The sequence below is a fragment of the Scyliorhinus torazame genome, chromosome 20 (assembly GCF_047496885.1).
Source record: "Scyliorhinus torazame isolate Kashiwa2021f chromosome 20, sScyTor2.1, whole genome shotgun sequence".
Lineage (NCBI taxonomy): Eukaryota > Metazoa > Chordata > Chondrichthyes > Carcharhiniformes > Scyliorhinidae > Scyliorhinus > Scyliorhinus torazame.
Genome location: NC_092726.1, coordinates 25115015 through 25126849, shown reverse-complemented (window position 1 = coordinate 25126849; position 11835 = coordinate 25115015). Strand labels below are relative to the sequence as shown.

Genomic DNA, 11835 nt, shown 5'->3' with positions numbered 1-11835 from the left:
GTGCAGACTCCGCACAGACAGTGACGCAGCCAGGAATCGAACGTGGGACCATGGAGCTGTGAAGGAACTGTGCTAGCCACTATGCTACCCATTAGGAGATGGGCGCCCATTTTGAGGGGAGGACAGACAGAATGGAGACTCCAATGGGCTCAGTCAAATGCGCTTTCTTAAACAATCTCGGGGACACCAGCTGCAATCGCCTCGTGCTCTCGCTCCATATAAACCCCCCCCTCCCCCACAAAAAGGGTATGCAATTTGACGCTGCACCCAAATAACGAGGCATTGAGGGACATGACCGAATGCTCCCTCAGAGTGCTGGGTTTTTCATAGAATCCTTACAGTGCAAAAAGAGGCCATTCGGCCCATCGGGTCTGCACCAGCCCTCTGAAGGAGCACCAATCCCAATCCCCCACCCTATGCCCATAACCCCACCTGGGGGCAATTGATCCTGGCCAAGCCACATAACCTGCACATCTTTGGACTGTGGGAGGAAAGTGAAGCACCCGGAGGAAACCCTCGCAGGCACGGGGAGAGCGGGCAAACTCCACACACAGTCACCCGAAGCCAGTATCGAACCCGGGTCCCTGACGCTGTGAGGCAGCAGTGCCAACCACTGTGCCGACCCTCTGGCGGAGGGAAGAAGATAAAAAGATATGAGAGCGAGAGCGATTCTGTCATGACAGGATAAGCCTAGTCAGGAGGCCTTCGCGCTGGTTCGATTCTGCACCTGCCGCTCGTTCATGCAGAGGACATCAAGTGGCTTAAACTCACCCCGAAAGTCAAAAGGGGTCGCGACCACACATCTGCAGAATTCACCACTAGGCCTCCCTACTTTTCCCAGAACTCACCGTGCGCGGGACAACGCCAACACTCACTGATCCCATCTGAATGTAGAGAGATCCCAGGCTGAGGCACGCCAGGAATACAGAAGGCCCCTGTGTCTGGGGCGTCAAGACCTGCGTTGCCCCACCGCAAAACATCTCAGAGGCGGGGCACTGCTGCCTCAAGGGCGCCGAGGTCCCAGGTTCGATCCGGGCTCTGGGTCACTGTCCGTGTGGAGTTTGCACATTCTCCCCCATGTCTGCGTGGGTCTCACCCCCACAACTTAAAGAAAGATGTGCAGGGTGGGTGGATTGGCCACGCTAAATTGTCCCTTAATTGGGAATTTTTATTTTTTTTAAATCTCCGAGGCGCTTTGACGGCCAATCGTCGTCGCAGCGAGACAGACGGCCTCCAATCAGTGCAGAGCAAGATTCCACAAGCTGCCACGTGGCCGGCTGGTCCGTTTCCTCGTAGGTGGAGAGATAAATATTGACCGGGACAACGCGCGCCCAGGGGACATTTTTATTTATATCCACGAGGGGATGGGGCCCTCGACTTAACACAACTCCTCCGAGCGACCGTCCCTCCGTGATAGCGCGCCCTCCGCCCCCGGCTTGCTTCCCCGCCGACCTGGGGCGTCCCGAGTTTAAACGCTGGAGGGATTAAGAAGCAGCTCAGTAATCTTCGCTCGAGCGCAAAGAATATTGCTGGGAAAGCGGAGCAAATATTCGGCCCTCTAACCACCCCTCCCAATGCAAACGCAGCACAGCTACTATTTAAACCCAATTCCTTGACACTCCTTGACGTATTGCACTGCTTCGGCTGCTGATCGGGATGATTCCGAGCTCCTCGATTACGTGTGCTGTTTGGCATGTGAGACACCAGTTGCTGGCTCTCTATTTGTTTACACAGCAAGGCATCACACTATTTTCCACTGTGCAAACAGGGCGGGGCTGATGCACGGGAGTGCAAAGCTGCCGACAAGCACACAAAACTGTTTTGCTGGGGGTTGCAGCAAAGTCAGGAAGAAATCCTCTCACGGCGTCGCGGTGCGGAGGCGTGGGGGGGGGGGGGGGGGGGCGCCCTTACCTCCTGCCCGCTTCCCTTACCTGCCACCCTCCCCTCCCGCGATCGTTCCGACAGTGACCTCGGGTACAACGTCCGCTAGGCCAGCGATGGGAAGATAAGCCGGACCGCAAAAAAACCAAAAAGACAGGTCAGGGAAAAGCAGAGCACCGCAGGCAGAAGTGTTCAGAGCCGAATTACTCATCACCCAACCGATGACCTTTATGTTTTATTATTATACATTTTTTTAACAACTTAAAAACCCCCCGGCGATACGCCCCCTCCTTCTCAATTTGACAGCGACGCCGAGATAAAGCACTTCGGAACCCAGAGAATGGGCGACACAGGCTTTGCGGCCCGTTTGCTCCCTCCAGCCGTGCCCTCCCACGCCCATCAACATATCCTCCAAGGGCGGCACGGCGGCGGAATGGCTAGCACAGATGCCTCAGGGCGCCGAGGTCCCAGGTTCGGTCCTGGCCCGTGTGGAGTTTGCACATTCTCCCCGTGTCTGCGTGGGTCTCGCCCCCACAACCCAAAGATGTGCAGGCCAGGAGGATTGGCCACGCTAAATAGCCCCTTCATTTAAAAAATGTTTTAAACCATATCCTCCGATTCTTTTTTCTCCCTCATGAATTTACCCAGCCTCTCTTCAACCGTGCGATTCGCCTCAACTACGCCCTGTGGTATTGTGTTAGAACATACAGTGCAGGGGGCCATTCAGCCCATCTAGTCTGCACCGACCCACTTCAGCCCTCACTTCCACCCTATCCCCGTAACCCAATAACCCTTCCTAACATTTTTGGTCACTAAGGGGCAATTTATCATGGCCAATCCACCTAACCTGCACGTCTTTGGACTATGGGAGGAAACCGGAGCAGACACGGGGAGAACGTGCAGACTCCGCTATCAGTGACCCAGCGGGGAATCGAACCTGGGACCCTGGCGCTGTGAAGCCACAGTGCTTAGACACTTGTGCTACCATGCTGCCCCTCGTCAACACACTCTAGGTTTGCTCCCCAATCCGTCATGCTGACATCCGCAACTCGAGTTCCGCCATTGGAGACTGTATTTTCGCCTGTCTGGGCCCCGAGCTCTGGGATTCTCTCCCTACCCCTCTCTCACTTGCCCCCCAAACGTCTGAGACCACGCCAACGTTGCTTTCCCCCCCACTCCCGGAGTGAAGCAGTCGCTACGAACGTTGTTGGAGCTCTATCTCGCTGAGAAAGACCCAGCATATCTCGTCACGCAGCAGAGAAACACATCAGCTGCCCATTGTTCAGGCTGGGTAGGGATTACAGATTCCAGTTGGTGTGTGTGTCTTTCAGGAAGATGCCTGTTGACAGCCTTCCAGCAAACACACACGTAGAAACACGGCCACAACAAAAGCAGTCTGCCCACGCCAATCCCCTCTTGCCGTGACGGCAAGAGCCATGGTGAAACACAGGGCAAAACAGTAGCAGTTAAACTCTGCAGGAGCAACAGACACGTACCCAAAGAACTCCCTTGTTCATCCTCAAGCTTCCTGTGTGTCCCGACAATGCTTATAGGCACTCAACCATCTCACGTAGAAAACACTCCCCCAATTCGGATGGTGGGCACGATCGTCAATACTCATTCACCTCTGGGTGAGCAGGAACCTCCTTCCAACTAACTATTGGCTGAAGCTATCATCTTAAAGACCAGAAGATTATAGGAGCACAATTCGGCCATTCAGCCCATCAAGTTTTCTCCGCCATTCAATCTCGGCTGATATGTTTCTCCTGCCTTCTCCCAATAACCCCCGATCCTCTTATTAACCAAGAACCTACCTATCTCTGTCTTAAAGATGATTTGGCCTCCACAGCCTTCTGCGGCAAAGAGTTCCACAGATTCACCACCCTCTGGCTGAAGAAATTCCTCCTCATCTCTGTGTTAAAGGATTGCCCCTTCAGTCTGAGGCTGTGTCCGCTGGTTCTGGTTTCTCTTACAAGTGGAAACATCCTCTCCACGTCCACTCTATCCAGGCCTCGCAGTATCCTGCCATTTTCAATGAGATCCCCCCCCTCCTCATAATTCTAAACTTCATCGAGTGCAGATTTAAAAATTCTCACCCTCATCCCCACAGGAACTCCAATACCCCCGCTCTCTTTCCATAACTCTCCATGACCCTCTCGGTCTGTGCGGAGTCTGCACGTTCTCCCCGTGTCTACGTGGGTTTCCTCCGGGTGCTCCGGTTTCCTCCCACAGTCCAAAGATGTGCAGGTTAGGTGGATTGGCCATGATAAACTGCCCTCAGTGTCCAAATTTGCCCTTAGTGTTGGGTGGGGTTACTGGGTTATGGGGATAGGGTGGAGGTGTTGACCTTGGGTAGGATGCTCTTTCCAAGAGCCGGTGCAGACTCGATGGGCCGAATGGCCTCCTTCTGCACTGTAAATTCTATAGAAATTCTATAAAAACGCTCCCAAATCCGAACCCCTTTGCCCAAAGTTTTGGCCTTCGTGTCTCGTTCTGCAGCTTGGGGGGTTTTATAATGCTTCCCCGGGGCACACTTCACGACGGTTAAATACAAATAGGCGCTACGTAAATGGAAGATGTCGCTGTACTCATTTATTTTTCACAGCGTGTCAGAGATGTGCGCTCATTAAAGCCTTTTTGCAAGTACACCTTCAATTAGGTCAGTTCTGTTTTCGAGTCCGTTTTTTTTTAAAAAGCCCTGGTGTAGATAGATCAGCAAACCGAGGACATGGTGCACACTCGTGCTGGAAGATCTTCTGCCGGCACTCCAGTCAGCACAACCACTCTCTCTCTCTCTCTCTCTCTCTTTCTCCCGCCCCCCCTCCTCCCTGTGCTGGAGGCTGCTGGCCTCTAAAACCACGAACCCTGCACAGAGGTGTTTAAAAAAAAAATATATAGGGCAAGAGACCAGAACTGGCCAAAGCGTACGCAAAAATAACCGGGCCTTAACGAGCGCCGTTCACAACTTCCTGTATTTAAGGATGTGTTTCAGTTCCCCTCGTAGAGCCAGTAGCTGCATTTTGCAGGCCGACGAGAAAAGAGACCCTCACCGAGATTCAACTTCACTCCCGATCAGGGTTTATTCTGGCTTGACGTTTGTTTTCCCAGGCGCTTTTTTAGAAAATCAGATTGCACAGCACGCGGGTGAGGCAGAGATTGCCCCATACAAGATCTAAATGACAACAAGTCGATACAAGTATCTCTGAAAAAACAAGATCGGCTGAAAACATTTGACCCGACAGCGCAGAATATCTTACAGGGAAGCTTAAAATGTACGCTCTCAAAGATGGCCGCCTCAACTGTCCCCCCCACCCCCCGCGCGCAATCCCAGACATTTTTGAACCTGCCCCTGCCCAGGTTAGAAGTGTCCTCCCTCTTCGATAAGTAGCCCCCAGACTCAAACTTAGTGAAGCAACTTAAGACTGACGTGGCGCTGTTTGCCCCATGCCCTGAATCGCTTGTGGAGCAGATCAGAGAGGGGTACAAGGCCACGCTGTCTCAGCTCCTGTGGGGTGCCCGCCGTGAGCCAACACTGTTCGGGCGGTGCGGTGGCGCAGTGGTTAGCGCTGCTGCCTCACGGCGCCGAGGACCCGGGTTCGATCCCGGCCCTGGGTCACTGTCCGTGTGGAGTTTGCACATTCTCTCCGTGTCTGCGTGGGTCTCACCCCCACAAGGCAAAGATGGGCAGGGTAGGTGGATTGGCCACGTTAAATTGCCCCTTAATTGGAAAAAAATAATTGGGTACTCTAAATATATATTTTTTTAAATGAACCAACACTCTTGACTTCTCGAGCCTTCAGCACTTAAAATGGCGTCCTGCATAGGATGCTGGGAAAATTGGCCAAGTATAAGGACAAGCAGGTTGCAGTTTAAACAAACATTGATGGGCAAGCTGCAGCCTAGATTCTAGCAATAGGTTGGAAAAAAGCCATCTCCAGGAACAATAGAACTATCCAGTCAATCATGATTGTTTACCAGACACAGGGGAGCTTAAACTCCTTATTCGGAAAGCCCACATGTCCCCAACACTTGCCGGCATGGCCATTGAGGGCCCACCCCGAAATCGGTGTCACAGCCCCTGATTGGACCTAGTCGATCAGGGTGGCCGAACCCTGATTGGCAATGACCCAGGGACAACCCAAATGGGCGCAAAATCCCTGAAGATACAAGGTGCCGCACCACCTCAGAATCTCTCTGCAGCAACAGGAACAGAACAACAGCGATCTTCACCGGCCACCACGAGGCCCATCACATCACCAGTAGAAGGAAGACCAGAAACAGAGTATCAGACCGTACCAAGGACCAAACATCGAGGACGATCACGGATGAAGGCCTATGTCTATTTGGGTACTTGTCAGTCACTCAATGTTAAGTCACAGTTTGGTACTGCGATTTAGCATTCTGTCGTATAACTTAAAACTGATGAGTGTGATTGATTATTGAATGTATTCAAGAGGCGGCTGGATATAGCACTTGGGGCGAATGGGATCAAAGGCTATGGAGAGAAACAGGATTAGGCTCCTGAGTTGGATGATCAGCCATGATCGTGATAAACGGTGGAGCAGGCTCGAAGGGCCCAAAGGCCTCCTCATGCTCCTATCTTCTATGTATCTATGATTGATGCTAACATTGTGTGTGTGTGTGAATAAAGACTATTGATTGAAAATGAAGTCGACCCGCTTACGGTAGCATTGTAGCATTGGGCAGCACGGTAGCATTGTGGATAGCACAATTGCTTCACAGCACCAGGGTCCCAGGTTCGATTCCCAGCTCGGGTCACTGTCTGTGCGGAGTCTGCACATCCTCCCCGTGTGTGCGTGGGTTTCCTCCGGGCGCTCCGGTTTCCTCCCACAGTCCAAAGATGTGCAGGTTAGGTGGATTGGCCATGATAAATTGCCCTTAGTGTCCAAAATTGCCCTTAGTGTTGGGTGGGGTTACTGGGTTATGGGGATAGGGTGGAGGTGTTGACCTTGGGTAGGGTGCTCTTTCCAAGAGCCGGTGCAGACTCGATGGGCCGAATGGCCGCCTTCTGCACTGTAAATTCTATGATCTATGATACGAGGCAAAGACATTATGGTAGCAACAGCAATTACTGAAAAGCCTCATGGGGGACACCCGCATTGTTCCAGGCTAGTCCAAGGGGATTTTCTTCAGGGATAGAATTAATCTGGTAACGTCCACAAAATTGCTTCTGATTTTCCAAACAAAAAACAAATGAAAACTCTACCGGTGATTAAAACATAAATAAAAGGAGTTCCGTGTGAGTGTCTCTTGTTTGTCAAATGGGAGGTTATAGAAAATAGGTGACTTACCCCACCTTGTTCCTGGTCTTACTTTCGACAAGCTCAGTCAGGTCGATGGCTACCTGCCCCAGGAACTTGTCCAGCCCCACCAGGGCCCGGTGCATGACGATCAAGTAGAGGGTGCACTTCTCCCTCGGGTTGCCCGACTGCAGTACGGGCAGCTCGAACTCGGCCTCCTCCCGCCACTGCGGCACGCCACTCTTCTCCGCCACCGAGCTTGAGTACTTCTCCTTGCCCAGCTGCATGATGGCGTAGGCATCGTTGGTGCCATCCCTGCCCTTGTTCCGCAGGCCCCGGGCCTGGATCACGACCACCTTGACGTGGGTCGGGTACCATTTCTGGCTCTGTGCCAACAAAGACATGCCGGCTGCCTCAGAACTAAAAAAAACAAAACACTGCACCACAAGAAAAAGACATTTTAGAATCGCGAGAACGTCAAAAGAAAATACCCTTTTTAGAATATTGAGCCACCTGAGAAGCCATTTTGGAATTGCGATCCACCGCACAAATTATAGAATGATTCCAAGACCCGGAAAAGGCACATTTTAGAATTGCATTGAACCCAAAAGTATTATAGAATTTTATTTTTACTACAAAAGTTTCAGGATTCATAATAATAATCTTTATTATTGTCACAAGTAGGCTTACATTAACACTGCAATGAAGTTACGGTGAAAATCCCCCAGTCGCCACATTCCGCCGCCTGTTCGGGTCACAGAGGGAGAATTCAGAATGTCCAATTCACCTAACAAGCATGTCTTTCGGGATTTGTGAGAGGAAACCGGAGCGCCCGGAGGAAACCCACGCAGACACGGAGAGAACGTGCAGACTCCACACAGACAGTGACCCAAGCCGGGAATCGAACCTGGGTCCCTGGAGTTGTGAAGCAACAGTGCTAACCACTGAGCGACCGATTATTCATGGCAAAAAGTAACCTTAGAATTGAAACCGAAAAAAAATTACAAGCAAAATCAGGACCAAAAACATTGCTGGAATTAAGATTTTTTTTCTAAAATCACAATCGAAAAGCCCAACGAGTCGAGCATGAAGCCAGGACGAGAACCACCTTTGGAATCATAAGGGTTTTTAAAAATCGGAATTAAAATTTTTAAAATTAGAACGAAGTTGGGACAAGGAAACATTTCTGGAATTAGGACTTGAAAAATCACAGTCGGAAAGACCGACGAGTCGAGATGAGAGTGAAGCCAGGCCGAGAATCATTTTTGATATTGAAGATTTTTTTAAAAATCAGAATTAAAATTTGAAAAATCAGAACAAGTTGAGTAACATTTTTTTAAAATATCATAATGGTAAAAACTGGGCGGCATGGACTGGTTGGGCCGAAGGGCCTGTTTCCATGCTGTAAACTTCTATGATTCTATTCTATGAATCGAAGAGACCGACGAGGCGAGAGTGAAGACAGGACAAGAATCATTTTTGGAATCAAGGGATTTTAAAAATCAGATTTAATAAATTAGAACAAAATTGAGTAAGAATTTTGGCGGCACGGTAGCACAGTGGTTAGCACAACTAGTGACCCGGTTCAAATCCCAGCTTGGGTCACTGTCTGTGCGGAGTCTGCACGTTCTCCCCGTGTCTGCGTGGGTTTCCTCCGGGTGCTCCGGTTTCCTCCCACAAGTCCAAAGATGTGCAGGTTAGGCGGATTGGCCATGATCAATTGCCCCTACCGTTCAAAAAAGTTCGGTGGGGTTACTGGGTGGGGGTGTGGGCTTAAGTCAGGTGCTCTTCCCAAGGGCCGGTGCAGACTCAAGGGCCGAATGGCCTCCTTCTGCCCTGTAAATCCTATGATGCTATGTATTATCTTAAAAAAAATCACATTTAAATAGGCCGTGGAGACGAGAATGAAGGAGGGAAGGACTATTTTTTTCGAAAAGATAAGATTTTTAAAACAATTGAAAATAAAAAGACAATTTTTTTTGAAATTAGGAGTTGGGGGTGGAAAGTATTTTTTAAGAGTGGCAACAAAAAAAAATCAACAATTGTAGACTAGAATTTTTTTTTTTTAACATAAGTTAGTTGAGGCATTTGGGATGAATTAGAGGGAAGGAAAGTTTGGTGGGAAGAGTGCAAAGGGAGGGTTGGTCAAAACAAGGTGTCGTCTGAGGAAGCACAGGCCGGAATTTAGAGAGGTACAGAGGTGTTTTTCCTCTCCCGCCCCACGCTGGTCTCGAACCCCCTACCCGTCGAGGAGGGGGTTGAGGGGGAGAGCGCACGCGCGCCCCCACCCCACACCTGCGGCGCCCTTACCTGCCCGGCCGCGCAGCCAGCGCTGCTGCTCCCGTTCCCCTGGCGACCGCCGCCGCGCGCGATCTCCCCACTTTTGGGCTACATTGAATCCAACCTGACTGCTCGCTCACAGAGCAAAGCCCAACCCCCTCCCTCCCATTGGTCCTCCCTCCTGCCAATCAAACCCTTGTCGCCCACTCCCATTGGCCGCCGCCGGACCAATCACAGGGGAGGGAGGGAGGTCCCGCCAAGCCGACCCTGGGCCCCACCCCCTTAGCAACAAGGATGATGTCATGGGCTTATCATTTTCTTTTTAAAAGCATTTTATTTTATTTTTTTTACTCTCCCGCCCCCTCAATTAAGGGGGCGCTTAAGCATGGCCAATCCACCTACCTACCCGGCATCTTTTTGGGGGTTTACATAGAACATACAGTGCAGAAGAAAGCCATTCAGCCCATCGCGTCTGCACCAACCCACTTTAAGCCCTCACTTCCACCCTGGCCCCCGAACCCAATAATCCCTCCTAATCTTTTTGGACACTAAGGGTAATTTAGCATGGCCAATCCACCTAAACTGCACGTCTTTGGACTTATGGGAGGAAACTGGAGCACCCGGAGGAAACCCACGCAGCCACAGGGAGAATGTGCATACTCCATGCGGATGGCGACCCAAGCCGGGATCGAACCCGGGTCCCCGGCGCCGTGAGGCAGCGGTGCTAACCACTGCGCCGCCGTGCCTGTCTGACCCGTCGTTTTCCGGAGGGCAAATACCGAGGTGAAAGGTCGAGGAAAGGCCGAACAGGTTGGACCCGAGACCCTTGGAATCTGGAAGAATGAGAGGTGATCTTATTGAAACTTATAATGTCATAACGGGTGGGGAGGATTTGACGGGGTGGATGCTTATTGATTTCCCCCTCCCGCACCCCCGTCCCGCCCCAAGACACGCACTATCCTGACTTGGAAATATATCGGCCGTTCCTTCCCCGTGGGTGCACCTACACCACACGGGACTGCAGAGGCTCAAGAAGGCAGCTATTAAACCGAGGGCCCCTCTGGCCTCAGGCAAATTTATAGTGAAGATCCCCCTTTGCACTATTTCGGAAAAGAGCAGGGGAGTAGGGTTTTTTTTTTTACGTTCCTGGGTCGTGGACGTCGCAGGCTGTACCAACATTTATTGCCCATCCCTAATTGCCCTTGAGGAGGCAGTTAAGGAGGCACATCGCTGTGGGTCTGGAGTCACATCTAGGCCAGACCAGGTAAGGACGGCAGATTTCCTTCCCAAAAGGACATTAGTGAACCAGATGGGATTTTACAACAATCGACAATGGTCGTCGTTAGACATTTAATTCCAGATTTCTATTGAATTGAAATTTTACCATCTGCAGTGGTGGGATTCGAACCTGGGTCCCCAGAGCATTATTCTGGGTCTCTGGTTTACTAGTCCAGTGACAATACCATTACGCCACCTCCTCCATTAACCCTGGTACGCAGGGCTGAGGCTTACTGCTCGATCGCAATGGCAGCAAAGCAAAACAGATGATCTGGCTGTCATCACATCACTGTTTGTGGGAGCTCGTTGTGTGTAAAATGGTTGCCGCGATTCCGACATCGCAACCGCGACTGCATTTGGAAATCGCTGTCGCCGGCTGCAAAGCAACATCTGGCCAGTTGTGAAAGGCGCTATGTAGATGCAATACTTCCTTCCTTTTCCATAGAAACTACCACAGCAAACCTTGAAATACCACAAGTCCTCTGACAAAATGGGATTGTTACAAGTTCAAGCAGGCCCCAACTTCTCAAGGGCAATTCGGAACAGGCAACAAATGTTGGCCGAGCGCGCGAAGCGCAGGCTCAGGGAATGTCTTAAAAGAAAAGGTGCCCTCGGGCGGCAGTGGTTAGCACTGCTGCCTCACGGTGCCGAGGATCCGGGTTTGATCCTGGCCCCTGGTCACTGCCCGTGTGGCATTTGCACATTCTCCCCATGTCTGCGTGGGTCTCACGCCCACAACCCAAAGATGTGCAGGGTAGGTGGATTGGCCGCGCTAAAATTGCCCCTGAATTGAAAAAAATAATTGGGTACTTAAATTTATAAAAAAAACATAAGCACTGCCCTAATTAACAGCTCCCTTGTGAGTTTCGAAAGAAGGACGTTTTATTATTTGAGAGCGACATGGAGAATGAGCTTATGGGTCATAAAACTTGAACTGTGCAGTGAGCTAGCTTGGCCCTGTACTCAATTATCCGAATTTGTCTCAATTGTTACGGACATGAGCAGGCATGGTCAGCTTAGTGACTGAGCACTGTTTCCCTCGAAGCCTTAGAAAATAACAGCAATAAGTTAATACCTCACTGTCAATTCTGACAGCGGAGATTGCCAGCACTGTTCTTTCTTCACAGTGTCGACC

At 50.9% G+C, this 11835-nt stretch overlaps 1 protein-coding gene across 1 annotated transcript in view; it reads right to left on the bottom strand.

The window, feature by feature from the left end:
• LOC140396990 (rab11 family-interacting protein 1-like) overlaps nt 1-9557 on the bottom strand; it is a 58421-nt gene extending 48864 nt beyond the window's left edge. The window contains 2 exon segments of the mRNA XM_072485999.1: nt 7194-7579; nt 9453-9557. Coding sequence (XP_072342100.1) covers nt 7194-7546 — 353 coding nt within the window. The 5' untranslated portion in view covers nt 7547-7579; nt 9453-9557.
• Nucleotides 9558-11835: the final 2278 nt, after the last annotated feature.